Source organism: Durio zibethinus, chromosome 18 (assembly GCF_047325235.1).
Source record: "Durio zibethinus cultivar Kanyao isolate XHJ-2024 chromosome 18, ASM4732523v1, whole genome shotgun sequence".
NCBI lineage: Eukaryota > Viridiplantae > Streptophyta > Magnoliopsida > Malvales > Malvaceae > Durio > Durio zibethinus.
Window position 1 is genome coordinate 8,411,707 of NC_143179.1, and position 16,108 is coordinate 8,427,814.

At 33.4% G+C, this 16,108-nt stretch overlaps 2 protein-coding genes across 2 annotated transcripts; both read left to right on the forward strand.

Moving 5' to 3' along the window:
* Nucleotides 1-5,554: 5,554 nt before the first annotated feature.
* On the forward strand, nucleotides 5,555-8,529 carry LOC111299235 (small ribosomal subunit protein uS3x-like). The gene is made up of 6 exons (XM_022894317.2): nucleotides 5,555-5,712; nucleotides 6,030-6,177; nucleotides 6,287-6,458; nucleotides 7,641-7,695; nucleotides 7,787-7,918; nucleotides 8,110-8,529. The coding sequence occupies exons 1-6, from the start codon at nucleotides 5,683-5,685 to the stop codon at nucleotides 8,281-8,283; spliced, it is 711 nt and encodes a 236-aa protein (XP_022750052.1). The 5' UTR covers nucleotides 5,555-5,682; the 3' UTR covers nucleotides 8,284-8,529.
* A 3,503-nt stretch (nucleotides 8,530-12,032) lies between these two features.
* LOC111300407 (thermospermine synthase ACL5-like) lies at nucleotides 12,033-15,006 on the forward strand. Its single transcript, XM_022896044.2, has 10 exons — nucleotides 12,033-12,549; nucleotides 12,788-12,854; nucleotides 13,007-13,101; nucleotides 13,538-13,640; nucleotides 13,728-13,816; nucleotides 13,915-14,071; nucleotides 14,170-14,245; nucleotides 14,336-14,394; nucleotides 14,484-14,620; nucleotides 14,720-15,006. The coding sequence occupies exons 1-10, from the start codon at nucleotides 12,263-12,265 to the stop codon at nucleotides 14,796-14,798; spliced, it is 1,149 nt and encodes a 382-aa protein (XP_022751779.2). The 5' UTR covers nucleotides 12,033-12,262; the 3' UTR covers nucleotides 14,799-15,006.
* The last annotated feature ends 1,102 nt before the right edge of the window (nucleotides 15,007-16,108 follow it).

The following is a 16,108-nucleotide window of genomic DNA, read 5'->3' on the forward strand; positions in this document are numbered from 1 at the left end:
TTAAGGACAAAGTAGTTCTATCATACCTTCTAACCATTTCTTGAGCCATTAAACAATTAGCTTTAATGCATATTCTTTCTATAAAAGCATTTAAGCTATAGTTGATTATCCTAGGTAAATGTCTTTTAAGCCTATTTACCAAAATCTTGGTAATACGTTTGTCTATTTTTAAGTGACAAAAGATAGGCCCATAATCCCTAATGTTGCTGAGATTAAAAGATTTAGGAACCAATGCAATAATCATTGAATTGAAAGCAAATAATAGGTTATTATTGTGAAAGAAATGTGTGATGGCCCTATAAACATCCTCCCCTTTTGTGGTCTATGTTTGTTTAAAAAAATGTTGTAAATCCATCCAACCCTAGAGCTTTCTCATTATTAAGTGAGAACATAGTATCTTTAATCTCTTATTTGGATATTGACTTTACCAGTGTAGCCTGAACTTCATTAGATATTGATACCTACTATAGTTCTATAAAAAAAACATTTTAAATAGCTTGTAACTCCTCAATCAGCTAGAGGATGTCAATTTTACCTATACTTAATGAAGAAGCTAATTTTTTTTATTCAAATAGGGATGATGATGGGTATTATATTATGGGTATGGGGATGTAGATATATATGATTTTAAATTTTTATTAGATGTGGGGATGAGAACAATAATACAGTACGTGCTCTATATTCGTACCCTATATATATATTTATATATATTTAGTAAATATATTTTTTATTAAATAATATAAATTATTATTTTAGATTAATAATAATTAATATATTTTTATTGAAAAATATATATATTAGTATATATTTATAAAAAATTACTTAAATATACAAAATAAAAACTAAAAAAAGTTTTAAAAAATAAATTTTAGTTTTATTTTTTTTCAAAAGCTACGAGTATGAGGATTATTTATACTTAGAATAAATTTAAAATATCCGTTGAATATGAATATGAATACGAAAACATATATAATATAAAAATCTAAAAATAAGGATGAATAATGCTTTTCTCTACCTATATTTTATCTATTGACATCCTTAAATCAACTATTATAAATAACTTCTAAAAAAATGAAATAGCTTCATTTGCAATCTGCTAACCTTGTTGTCTTTAGCAACATTCATTCATTTGATTGAATTTCCTCTTTATGTAGTCATGAACTCATAGTACATATATATGTATATATATGAACAGTTCATTTTAGTGAATTCTCTTTTTATTACCGTACTATGTCATAGTCAATATGAAAGACACATCAGTGCTTTGAAAGCAATGATTAAAAAATTTAATTCAATTAGTTAACATAATCATTTTTAATAAAAGATTATCAATTATTTTAGAATTTAAATTTTAATATTTATAAATATTTTTTTATATCAAATTATAATTTTTTACGAAAAAAAAGTAACAAATAAGCTAACATGTTTGTATAATTAATTCATTATTCAATTTCTTCCCATATTTGTTCTCAAAGTAACCAAATACACTTTCAGTCCACACCAAAACGAGAAAAAAAAAACAGGAGAAGAACCAATTACATCACGATTTCCTTGCTGCAATTGAACTTGCCGGTGAGATCTTAACTTAAGTAATATAATTATTAATTCTAGACTAATAGGGCGATTCCAAAGCCTTTGTCATGGCAAGGAAATTAAATTAAATGGGTTCCACAATGATTTTTTCTCTTTCTAGTAAAGACAAAACAGATATTAAAAGGATGACGCTATATATCACGCGATCAAAAGTAACCCATGTTTAATCACTTGATTTGTCCCATGATGTGTGCCGATGGGACCAGAAAAAACTTGCGTGGTACGATGTAAAAACACTCCCAATCCCAGGCATCAGCAATTTGTGCATACGATAATATTACCCACGATTGCTCCAATTAATTGATCCAATGATGTGCTTTTGATAAGATGGCATTGATTAAAACTGCATTTGGAATGTATCATGCCGTGGTGGGGGTGCAATTTGCAACGTAGAATCGTGTTAATTATATCGTAGACAGCCAAATAAATTATCAGTTTGATATAATTTTCGTCGGTTACTCGTTAGAGTAATTTGGTTCAGTTTTATTTGTTTTATTTATTTATTTTATCTTCAAGTTAAATTGCAAAGATAAAAAATATTCTTATAATTTAATTTTTTATTTAAAAATTATGAAATAATAAATATTTTTTATTAATAATATATTAATAAATTTTATTATAAATTAAATTAATAATTTTTAATAAATTATTATTTTTATAAATATTAAATAATTTAAAAATTTTATTAAATATAATTTTTAATTTAATATCTTCAATAATTATTTTTTATTTTTACTATAATTTATCTAATTATTATTACTATTTTTATATCTAAATACATATCATATAATTAATTTTAATTTTACTATTATAATTATTAATCTTACTTCCACCATTATTTTTATTATCGTCAAAACTAATATCATTGTCCAACCCAATTTGGTTTTGTGCTCTGATAAGTTATTGCCTGTGCACGCATAGTCTTCTACTTGTCTGATTTTCAATATTTTACCTCGACAATAAAGTGTTGTGGCATGTGATCACCAAGACGATTAGTGCTATGTTAGGTACGTAAGGGCATTTTTTTCGATGCAATTGACCATTAGATGAAATCCTTAATAACAATCCACCAAAATGAGTTAAAACTTCTTAAATTGTTTTCTAGTTGATGTATCTTGATTTGAACTTTAAATTTTGATGAAAGAATTCAACATTTTTATAAATAGATTTCTTATCTCATAATAGTCCAAATGCATTTAAAAAGGATTGATCTGCAATTCAACCCATATTATTATACGTTTTCAAAGCTGAGATTGTTAGGTCACCAAGCACCTAATAAAGCTCCCTGCATATGTTATTATTTCCATATTATTGTCTTAATTCAATCTTGATTGTTAGAAATTCAAGCATACTCTTAGACATTTAACATCATCATCCTATTAACTTTTACTTAATAATTGAGAATCAATCCATGCTTTCAATCTGATCATTATTTTTACAATAGAAAAAAAACGTCAAGCTTCCTGCAAAGCCTTCATTAAAAGTATAAAAAAAGGAGAAATATACCTAGTTAACTTGTCAACGGAGTTGAACTTGTGTCATTTGAGCAAGTTTTATGGGATATTGTCTCCTTTAACGGCATGATAAAGTGGAAACCCAACTCTTAAGGCGATGGCAGTGAAGCTGGAACTTGTCACTTCGCGTCTTTGCCCAAGTTTTGGAAACAAAGTTCAGCTTGCAGTTTGGGTTTGCCCCCAAGGTTTCAAATAAGTAATATTTGGTAATAAATGCTGTCATTTTAGTGACTTTTGCCACCGTTGGCCCTATCATATGACGAGGATGAAAGAGGGGGGAAGACAAAAAAAGGCTGCATAATTAATAGTAACATCAAATGTCATTGTTGCGGTTGTTGTTATGTCGAAAATTTGAAGAAACTTATGTATACTGTTACGGCTGCAATGCTGTCATATATGTGAGGCACAAAGTTTCAGACTTTGCAAATAACTCTTTTGTCCCTTTTCTTGGGTGAGTGACCTGATCAAGTAACCTTCGATCTTCACTTTTCAACTTCTTCTTTCTCTGAAATATATCTGAAAACTCCAAAGGAAAAGCCCCTTTGTTGACCAGATAACACAAATATTAGGAAAGGATAACCAGAAGAAGCAAAAATTCAGTTTGCTGCATCAAATTTATCTTATTATTACTTAAGTACCTTGGGATGGCAAGATCAAAGGTTAAGGATGACCTTAGAATTGGATAATGTCAATCGGAAGAGCCAAAAGATGCGACCAAAGAGACACGTGATATAAGCAAATCACACTCTTTTCAATAATAAAACCATATTTTCTTACATGTCATTAATGCTAATGTTGACAGTTTTGAGCAGACTGAAAACACAATTGATCATAACTTACTCCTCTGGATTACGACTATTTTTTTCTCCTGATCGGGTGCGCCTTAATTTGGATTGTTTCTTTTGATTAAGTTACTGTGGTAAAAAAATGGATCTAATGTAATTAACAACCAATTCACCATCATTAAAAGTTATACAACTGATAATAGAAACAATATATATGATAGACGCTTCACTGCTCACTGGTAATCATGAATAGCTTTACATCGTGTCTGCATTAATTCCATAAATTGCAACCCCGACAATCTCTATCCAGGTGGTAGCATCTCTAAGTACTTGAAGCTCAGCTTTAAACCTTTCTCAGGCAGCAGCACCAACTCCATTTGCACAACGCATCCGTGTCCTCCTTTCCTGCCATCTTTGCGGCTATCTCAATTCTTCTTCAATGCTTGTTTCATTATATGCTTCTTGTTTCTACTTTCTACACCATCCAATTGCACGATTAGAGTCAAATATCACGACTAAACAAATGCTACTTGGTTTATCTTTCCTTGAAAACCAACAAAAGAAAGACATTTGGCCTTTGATCTCATCGGCCAAATAGCACATTTCTAGCCACTTAATTACTCAGCGATCGTTATGCATATCACAGGAAAATTTAACTTTTGCAATCATTAAGTTGACCAAGTAACTCTTGCAATAGCCCTATGTGGAGCCAAATCCTTCTTTAACTTAAACAGCAATGGGAAACTATTGACCTGCAAATCTAAATACCGGTGATCTGAAAAGACATATTTGCAACACATTGCTCGAGGAGGCTAAAACTGATTACTTTTCCACATAATAATTGAAGTTGAGTGCATTTGTTTGACCAAAATACAATGCTACCTAACCTTATAGCAAAGTGAAAATTCACATCATAGAAAGAAGAAAGCTACGACACGGACAAGTTCCACAATCCATACGTTATAGAGTTCCTTCTCTCACGGAAATAAGACAGGGACTATGATTTTCTCGACAATGACAGAGATTCTTCATGATATCATCATTAAAAAGAAAACTTTAAAAGTAATGCCAATGTTTCTAATCATATGAAGGTAACATAAACACCCATCGGAATTTACAGCTGTTTTCTCTTTTCTTTCATAGGATAAATGCATCCAACTGTGCAAATGTAAGAAAATTAAGACTATGGTATGAAACCAAATACATTTGCCATCTTTAAATATTTATATTGGATCTTACAAAATTGGGATTCCTGTATAACTTCATCCACTTTTTAACAGATGGATTCATGGAACATATGAGGACTGCATTTGATGCTTGTCTGATGTATCTATTCTGTGTTAATGTTGGTTAGTTTTTAAATGCCTTAAACTTTTAAATTTTAATTTCTTTTGGTTATACAAAGGGAGATAACTCTTTTTTTATCTGATAAATGATGAAAAAAATCCTAAATAATAATATGGCATCAATGGGTTTCAGATTGGATTAACAAATATTTCAATTCAATGATAAACCAAGTTTTTGTGATTAAGTTGAATTGAAATTTTTATCAATTTCATGTAAGAAAAGATTATATTTTGGGCCGGAAAAAGGTGATTTTGGGTTGGATCAGGCAACAATTCAATCTTTTCGTCTTTCGTTTTTCTAAAGCCCAAAACCTAACCCCTAAATGGAAGAAAATCACTTGCCGCTCGTGCTAAAAGCCCTAGAGACACTCGGAAATCAATCCCAAAGCGGCGCAGAAGCAAGTAGTAACCTCGCCTTATCATTAGTCTCGATTCCCGAAAACCATGGCTACTCAGATTAGCAAGAAGCGGAAGGTTTGTTCCCCCTTTTCTTTCTATCTTTCATTTTTTCGTTTCATTTAGCAGAATTTGTTGAAACTTGGAACCCTAGTTTCGTTGCTAAGTAGGGAAAGTAACAAATTTGACTCTTTTTTCCTTAATATACTGTAAATTATTTAGAATTGCTTAAATAATTCTCACTATTTTTCTCACTTTGATTTGGAAGATATTGGATATGATGTTTATATATATAAACTGAAATGACTTAAAAATGATTTTGTTTACTTTAGTTGGGCGGAATGGCTATCATGTGATGGTTCAAGTTTTGATTTATGATTTGATTGTACGGACAGTTTGTTGCGGATGGAGTGTTTTACGCAGAGCTGAATGAGGTTTTGACAAGGGAGCTTGCTGAGGATGGATACTCTGGAGTTGAAGTTAGGGTTACTCCTATGCGTACTGAGATCATCATCCGAGCCACTCGTACTCAAAATGTTCTTGGTAATTCTCCCAATTTTTCGAGGTGTTTTTAATTTCCCCTTCTCTGTTGTGCCTTGTAATTTAAAATTCAATTATGATTCTGACTTGAGTTTTAATGATCTGATGTTAGGTGAAAAGGGTAGAAGGATCAGAGAGCTGACTTCTGTTGTTCAGAAACGGTTCAAATTTCCAGAGAACAGTGTAGAACTGTATGCTGAGAAAGTTAACAACAGGGGTCTCTGCGCCATTGCTCAGGCTGAGTCTCTGCGCTACAAACTCCTTGGAGGCCTTGCTGTTCGGAGGTAAATGAATTAAATGTTATGCCACGTCATAATTTTACATATTTGACTCTAATATCTTATATAAACATATATGCATTTACTATTGGCGAGTTTTATAAAATTTGGGTTTTGGGTGTCAAAATATCTTCTTTTCAAGTTTTGAGTACCCTGGCAAGCCGTCTTTGTTACTCTGGTGCGCATTTTTAGTGGTCTAAGTCATCTTTACAGCGAGTTGGTCACCAAAAGTAGTACCTCTCGTGTCTGAGGATGACTATATTTGTTAATTCCGTCCAAGTCTCTTAGGTCAAGGAAACATACTTATATATGTTCCTTGCAACACCAATCTGGATGGTAGATTTCAACGAATATATTGCGTTCTGTTTTTAATTTACAGTGAGTCTTTTTATGGAAGAAAGATTATTTGGAAGCATAGATGATATACTTTTTCACTATAAGGTAGGAGTCTGTAAAATTTGTTTAAACATCATTTACTTAGCGTGCAATATGTGCTTGCCTGCTGAATCATAGTTTAAAAACAACAAGTTTGTTCTCTATTTTATCTATTTTTGTAAGTCTTAGGGTGTATGTTGAGATAAAGGTTATGGGGACTATGGCTGGCTTCTTAATATCCTTTAAGAGGTTGGATCTTGTAGTGTAGAGCATCTTCACACATCCCTCCTGTTTTCCACATTTGTGGATGCAATGATGGTTTATTTTAATATTTTCCACAAAATGTGTGAATTGTCTAGCAACCATCTTTCTGTCCAGTCATTGATGTATTGTTTAGCCCCCTTTTGTTGCATGATAGCCTTGGGGTGTTATCAGTGCCCGAATAAAAGATTTCTTGGAGCTTGTCAGGCTTCTTGTGCTCAATTTAAGGTGCTTGGAGATTGGAATATCCTCCTGCATGCTGCACATTTCCATTAGGTTGATTGTGTGCTAATTTTAGAACATTGATGTATTCCTAGCAAATATTCTTTCTTTTATTTCCCTCATCTAGATCTAGAACAAGTTAATTGTAGAATTTTTATTGACCAAACTCTTAAGAATGTTACTTATCATACATGTGGACATTTGAAGCTTTTGTATTCTCAATTGTATGTTAGCATTCAATCTACCCCTTAAAAAAAAAAAGGGAAAATGATGCTCCTTTGTTCTTTCTGGATTGTGGCTGTTAAACATCCTACTTTGTCATGTTTATAGGGCTTGCTATGGTGTACTCAGATTTATCATGGAGAGTGGGGCCAAGGGATGTGAGGTAAATCCGATAGCTTTTTTTGTCCTTATTTCTGAGTGTTTGCACCCAAGCATTTTCACGCTATAGTTGTATTTTGTGAATATGGATTCAGGTAATTGTAAGTGGAAAGCTCCGTGCTCAGCGTGCTAAGTCTATGAAGTTCAAGGATGGCTACATGATATCCTCCGGTCATCCTGTCAATGAATATATTGATTCTGCTGTTAGACATGTCCTTCTTAGGCAGGTCAGTTAAAGTGTCTTTCTAGTCGCGTTTTGCTGCTATTGTTATCCAGCTACGAGGTTTGGTGTTAAGGCTTGTAACTTAAGAGTACTCAATTTTTGGTTTGTGTATTTTTGTAATATTTTTCTACTTGTTTCACTCTGCCTTACGATATTTTGGATCTGAGGGACTTGTTCTGTTTGAAATGCATTCAGGGTGTGCTGGGTATCAAAGTTAAAATCATGCTTGATTGGGATCCCAAGGGCAAGCAGGGCCCTATGACGCCATTGCCTGATCTTGTCACGATCCACCCTCCCAAGGATGAGGTAGAGCATAAAGAGTATGAAGCACCTCTTCCCCCGACCAATATTGAGGTTCCTGTGGTTTAGAGCCGCCCATATCGGGTTGCTCTAGACCTAGTCTAATGCGTCATTTCGCTTTAGTTTATAACTCTTTAGATGAGGACAATTACGACATACATGTATGAATTAATGTTTTCTCGGAGTTGGCCTTTGTTCAGGTGAATTTTGGGTGCGTTTTCTTAGTATATTTCAATGGATTAATGAATTTTTTTACATCTGTATGGATTAAGAATGAGCTCATGCTTAAATGTATTGGATATCTTGTTTTCACAAGGCTTACCCTTTTTAACCTTAAAAAACATAATCTTAAGTTTTGGGTTTTAATCTGGATAGTCAAAAAATTAAAGGAAAAGCAGGTAGCTATGATTTAGTACCATTAATTAGGTTTATTGTCAATTCAATGAATATATGTGCCTAAATTCCTACAAAATTAATCTAATGGAATGAATAAAGAATATTATCCGTAAATGGTTGATTGGGTATTATTCCAGTTTGATCACTTTTTACCCATTTAGTGCTTGTGAGAGATGGTAAAAGCACATGCAACATAAGACATTGAGCCACTTGGTTGTCTTAAGAAAACTAAAGCTTCAAAAAACAAAAATGATCTTACTAGCATATTATTCACGTTGGACATCATTTTTGGGGTCACATTCGATTCAACTCAAGATCTCTTCACTTTTTAGGACAACAATCAATGCAGACAAAACACAAGGGGGCGGCTTTGCACTTAAAAAGGTTTAAAAAGTTGACATGATTTGGTCCCCTCTTCCTTTCCTTTCCATTGTTTCTCTCAATTAGGAATTTTTGCATATGAATGAAGAAATGATAGCGGGCAGCAGCAGCACCAAGCACGCCCGCCTGCCTTCATGCGTAATCCCCATTCTCCATTACCTCCATATATTCCCCTTCCCCACCCCCCACCCCCCCACCCCCAAAAAAAAAAAAAACCCAAAAGAGGTATTTCAAGAAAAGAAAATTAAAAAAATCAACTATATATAAAAGGGAAAGATAAGAGCACTAATGGGTTAAAAAACAAAACACAAATTCATCTACTTGCCTTAAAATAATGAATAAAATTATTAAGAGTATTTTTAAGTTCAAAAGACATATTGGTTATCTCTCCAATTAGATATTGTCAGCAGACAATTAGGATTGTTTTTTATTTTTGGGCCAACTTGACGTTTGCAATGTCACATTAGTTTGGTTACGTTATTATTTTGCTTCACAGAGCTATCATTTTTCACCTATAAATAGAGCTCACTAGTTACTATCTTTCCAATCCCATTCTTCTTCACATCCTTATTTTTTTTCTCCTTCCAAACTCCTTAATCTTAACCTTTGACTTAACGCTATGTTTCAATAGATATTAATAAAGAAAAAAAAAATTTTAAAAGAAAGAAAAGGATACATGTATCATTTTTTTGGATAGTTAAAATTAATAAAAGAAAGAAATTTTAACAACTATTATTTAGATAAATAGTGAAAACGAAAAGAATAATTCATTATAATATTTTTTTTCAATTATAACATTATTTTATAAAATAACAAATAATATAAAATATATCTTTACACTATCTAACTTGTATAAATAAATCTTTTGAATAAAATTGAGTATGTTTAATACGGTAAGATGTATTAATTAGTTATTGATTTATTCTTAATTTTGTATTTAATTCAACCTTTTAATTTATTTTGACAATAATTTGACTTATTTTATTGTTAAGACTTGAAAAATCATAAAATATTTATAAACTGTAATGTTATATAAAATACTCATAAAAAAAAATTATCTTTGTAAAATGTGTCAGTTACATTATCAAATCTAATATCATAATAAAAATATGGATATAATAATCTTTTCACAAAAATAAAATTTTTTCAACTTTTTTTTCCTTATCTTTTCCCCCAAATTGAAGTATTAAAAAAGTGATGATTACAAGAGAAATCAAAGATTATTAGATTTTCACCAATTTCATTTCTTTTAAATTAAAAGTTTATCCAAACAAAAAAAAAAGATTTTTCTGTTTCCATTACTTTCTTTTATTTTCTTTTATTTTTTTCTTTCTCTCAATTCAAAAATAGTGTAAGTATCAAAGTGTAAATGCAATGAACATTTCTGTCTTTGCCTTAACTGTTCTTTTTTTTTCATGATTTTAAAGTTTTGACCCTTAGTTCGTGCTCAACACCAACAAAATCGACATAAAATCATCATTTATTTGAACTTTAAAATGAAATATAGGCTTTTATATCATCAATCAACTAATGTACAATAGTTTGACTCTTCTCTCTAAACAAAACGATTGTAGGAAAAGATATATATATATATATATATTTCAAATTAACGTTTTGACTGAGTGAGAGGTGATCCTCTTGGATTAGTAAGCCATTGACTTATAGACAAAGGTAGGTTTAACCTTTTCAAATAGTAGCAAAACGATTGTGACTTGTGAGCCGCCCTTGCAATGAACAATGAATCCAAAACTGCCCATATTCATATAAATAAAATAGTTTCTTTGCGCCCTTGTCCGGTCTCCCGATTACAAGAAAAGGTTCCTTCTTCCGAAGTTCCCAACCCAAGTGTAGCACTTAGGCATTTCCTTTTGTATTTCTTTAGGATATGTTCATCATGAGTATACGCCACTTTTAGGGTTTCAAATGTCTATGGGAACAAGTCTAGTGCCCTCTAGAAATTGTTGTAGGTCCTATTAATAATGTTAATTAGCTATGAATTACGATGTAAACTTAGCATTACCAAAGATAAAAAGAGATAATTAGTTGTGACAAATTCATGAAATTTGTATACTTGTCAGTTGCCTCATATGCCCTGCATTTGAAAAGAACATCTCTATGAGCATATCCTATATATCAAAAGAAAAATAAAAAGAATTAGGTGTATATAGAAGAAAGCAATAGTGTTTTTGGTAGTAATAATGGTTAATGAAAAGCCAGCCACCAAATTAAAAAAAAAAAAAAAAAAAAACTAAAAGCATTGAATGAAGCTTCTCTTTTGGTATTTTGGCATGGAAGATAGACAAATGGATCATATTGAAATCTAACAAAGAGCAACAATATCTCCTCAAAGGCATTGGGGGTGGGGATATAATGGGGAGAGGACATAACATAGGAGTGGGATTTCCACAAATTTTCTTTTTTTTTTTCCATTACAAAGTGTTGTAACCCCACGCTCAACGAGGCACTCATCTCCCACAACACAAGCACACTTTCATTGGGTTTGGGGACCCACAAATCCCCTTCAATTGCATGGGTCCCAGCTGCCCCTCATTCTACTTCTTTGGTAGGCTTGTCAGTTGGATGGATGTAGTAATACCCACTTAGCCACAAGGCCACTACAGTCCTTTTTACGGGCATTAAATTAAATGAGATAAAAAAAAAAGGTTGCCTAAAAAAGTGTAAAGTTTAATCCATAAATATCTCACTTTAACCCTCCTTATGGACCCATCACTTACCCCCTCCAAACCCAAACCCTCCAATAATACACTGCCACATATACTTTCTTCCACGTGTCATCTTTCCACATGTACAATATGAGCCCCACCATTATCCCACGCGGACACATACCCCTGTTTTTCCTCCTTTCCTTTGTTTGTCCCTCTTATCCACCAACATTGTGATATCATGCGCATGCTTCTTTCAAAATTCTAGAATGACAGTCAATCTCTTGGAAATTTCATCCAATCTAACTTCAGATGTCAACACATGGACTTGGAGAAACCAAACAACTCATTACTGCCAGCTTAGAACATCACTAAGAAACAACCATGGTGGGTTGTCACCATTGATGAGGTTACTGTTTTCATGAACCATGTACCATGATAATTGGCGTGAGTGAGGCACTAATGTAACAGAAATCCATGGGATTGTCTGTGACAGAATCATTGCCCGTGTTAGGGAAAAACAATAATGATCCTATAAAAGATTAAAGCTTTTTTCACTCGTTTTGGTGTTTATTTCTCTTTACTAAGTGCTATAAAAGCACATATCCATGGCGTTACAATCCTCAAACTATACCACCTTTTGCTCTTCTTTTGTTCTTTGCTTCCTTTGTCTTTCTTTTCTTTGGCCTTTTTTGGGGGGTTTGAGTTGCTTTACTGATTTCCACTTAACTTTTTTGATCATGGGTGAGGCTGTGGAGATCTGCTATCCAAATGGTTTCTCAAAAATTTGCAATGGAGCAGCTAACCAAAATCTTGATGAAGAGAGTCACCATTTTGATTCTTGGTACGAAGAAACCATTGATGAAGATCTCAAATGGTCCTTTGCTTTGAAAAGGTTTGAGCCAAATTTTTGTACATTTACCTAATTCATCATCTCAAATAAAGAAAGATAAAAAAAAAAAAAATGGAACATAGTTTCCATAATTTGATGCTTGAGGTCATGCAATCAGATTACTTAACCATTGATATTTATGTACATTACCCAAACCATAACAAAAGCAAACAACTTTGGGTTTCTTTTGCTTGATAGTTCAATCTAAACTCAAGTCTCATCTCTTGATCTCTCTCAACAGTGTGCTGTATAAAGGCGCAAGCGAATACCAGGATATAGCTCTTTTGGACACTAAACGTTTCGGAAAGGTACGTATACCCATGGTTCTGTTTCATTTCTTTTTATCCTGCAAACTCATTCAACCAATACATTTAACTTTATCTTCAATTGTTTGAATTGCTTCTTGGATTTTGGAACCATGGCCTAATGTTGTTCTATGGTGGGTTGATTTGGAGTCAAGGTGTTGGTGATTGATGGAAAGATGCAAAGTGCCGAAGTTGACGAGTTTATCTATCACGAGTGCTTAATTCACCCGGCTCTTTTATTTCACTCGAAGTAAGTTTTTTTTGGTTACCTGGGGCCCATGACTCCATTGCCATTACCTGTGTTTTTCAAGCATTTTCTTTTGTTTGTTTACTTGTTATGTTTACTGTTACGAGTCATCAACTTGACTAGAAAATGGGCCACATTATCTGTTAAATACTGCATAATTTAAAGCTGAAAGGGAAAGGCTAGGCTTTAATAAAAACAGGCAATGAAATAAACTATTCTATCTTATAGGTGTTTACTGAAAGAAATTAATGAGAAGTTGTCAATGATGGTATTGGTAATCAAATCCAGCATTTGATCTGCTGGATTTATGGGATTACGGTTTGTTCTGCTGTTTGACACAAAAGAAAATAGAGGCTCAAATTCTTTTAATAATTGCTTGGCAAAGGAAAATGACATAACAAAAAAGAGTTGATGACATATTTTCTTACCAATTCTGCAGCCCTAAAACTGTGTTTATAATGGGAGGAGGGGAAGGGTCTGCTGCAAGGGAAGCACTCAGGCATAAATCAATTGAAGAAGTTGTCATGTGTGATATTGACCAGGTAATTAACTTGCTTGATTTCATTTTCTGCATATTGCCACTGAATTTGGATGGCACCTTCTGACAATTCTATGCTACTAATTTGCAGGAAGTGGTCAATTTCTGCCGTAGATTCCTGACTGTGAACCGAGATGCATTTTGCAACAAAAAGCTTAATCTTGTTATTAATGATGCTAAGTAAGTATTGAGCTATTTGATGGCGATTTGCTTCAAAGGAATTTGCCAAATATTACACTGTTTTTTCATTGGAATCTAAGTGAGTGTATATCATTAAGGGCTGAACTGGAGGGAAGGAATGAGAAATATGATATCATAGTTGGAGACTTGGCAGATCCTGTTGAGGGCGGTCCTTGCTATCAACTTTACACAAAATCATTCTATGAGAAAATTCTTAAGCCTAAGCTCAATGAAAATGGCATTTTTGTTACTCAGGTTGGCTTTCTGTCAAGCCATAGCCATCCTTTTCTTTTTTTTTTTAACATCAGAATAAAAAAAATATAATGAAATCTAAGACAATTCCTGCCCTATAGGCTGGCCCAGCTGGTATTTTCACTCACAAGGAGGTCTTCTCTTCCATATACAACACAATCAGACAGGTTTTCAAGTGTAAGTTTATCAATCAACTCAAAGTTTCTATACAACAGATTGAATAATAAAACCAAATCATGGTTTTCTTCTGTCTGTGTGTTTATGCAGATGTGCTGGCATACACAGCCCATGTGCCATCTTTTGCGGATACCTGGGGATGGGTTATGGTATGGAAATCAATGTCCGAATTCATGAAGTTAAATGGACCAATGTCTAGTGTCTTTAGCTTTATTTAACTTTATTTGCTTTAATATAGGCCTCGGATCAACCATTCTCCATTGGTGCTGAGGAAATTGACAGGAGGATAGCAGAAAGAGTCGATGGTGAATTACTCTACTTGAATGGCGCTTCATTCCTTTCCTCTGCTACCATGAATAAGACTGTCTATTTGTCGTAAGTTCACTGTTCTAAGATAAATTAAAGGATTGTATTGCTTTAATTTGTTGCTTAAAAACTTTTAGCAAATGGAGATGGTTAAATTACTTGTGTCAGGCTGTTGAATGAAACTCATGTTTACACTGAGGAAGATGCAAGATTTATACCTGGACATGGGTTGGCTCATCGTCTTTGAGGTTTCAGGCCTTGGTCTGGGTGAAGAAGTTGTAAATAAAAAAAAGGGAAGGGTTGCAATTAAAAGATAGCAGCAAAACTTTGCTCGAAAGAAATTAGTCATCAATCTTTGAAAGAACTTGGTTTTGATGAAGACATTTATGTGTTGGCTTTGGGTTGTTTACAGTTTTCATTTGAATGAAGTGATGCATGAAAGCTTTATCTATAAATCTAATCAATTCCTCCGTTCATATATCTATTATTGAGTACTTGATCTTGGCTTGTTATGCATGATCACCTCCCCCATCCTCTATACGCACTTCTTCAGTGTAGCATGCGGGGCAGAGCCCATTGGTCTTGTGAAGACAGTAGTTTGAATGGTCCCCATTTCTTTCTGTTTCTGGACTTCCTTTTCAAGGTCTGTCACCTTCATCAAAGCCCAAAAGACATAATTTTTCAATATATCAGAAACATCTAACCCAAGTTCAAAGACCCATTTTCCTTGTTTTTCTGGGGCCGACTTGCTATTTGTATACCATGGGGTGGTCGGGCATCCATGGAATTAACACAAAAAAGGAAATAAAACAGATAAATGGAATCATTAAAACAATCTACGTCAACCATTTATTTTATCTGTTTATAGTTTTAATGTTGAGTTAAACCAAGAGATGAAACAGTGCTTGCCAGTTGCCAGACCGGAGAAAAGTAAAGAATTTACCCCTCAAAGGGTCAATGGACCACATATTCAGATTCGACCTTGTATAGTGTAGTATATGCTAAACAAGCTCAGTCTACCTTTTTTTTTTTTTTTCAAAGAGTAACGTCCTATTACATAGAAGAGGGAGGGGTGACTTGGTTCCAACCCAAGCTCTAATGTCTTTCTTAAAGCTTTTGCCAAGAAGCAGAAGACAAGCTCAGTCCACTTTGATGATAGCGACAAGTTACATGAAAAACTTTGGGCTTCTCTGCAAAATTAACACGTTGCCTCTGCCTCCAAAAATGTAGTATGAGAATTAAAATTGCTGTAGCTTTCCTTTTTGGAGAAACTGCTGTGGGTTTGTAGAGACAACCGACCCCATACCCAAACAATCATTAAATCCGCAGCAAAATTGCCTAGCCTTTTCTATTTTTACCAGGGAACTCGTTACCAGTGCTTGTTGATAATGCGATAAGCTAGCCTTCTTATGCTCTGGGGTGCCTGCAGCCCTGTTCATTCTATGTTTTTACTGTTGGTTTTTTGCCTTGCTGTTTATGGTGTAATAACTCATTACTAATTGCAAGCAGAGGGAGGGAAACAATGAGAATTTATTGTTTTATTGCAGAATGGTTTTA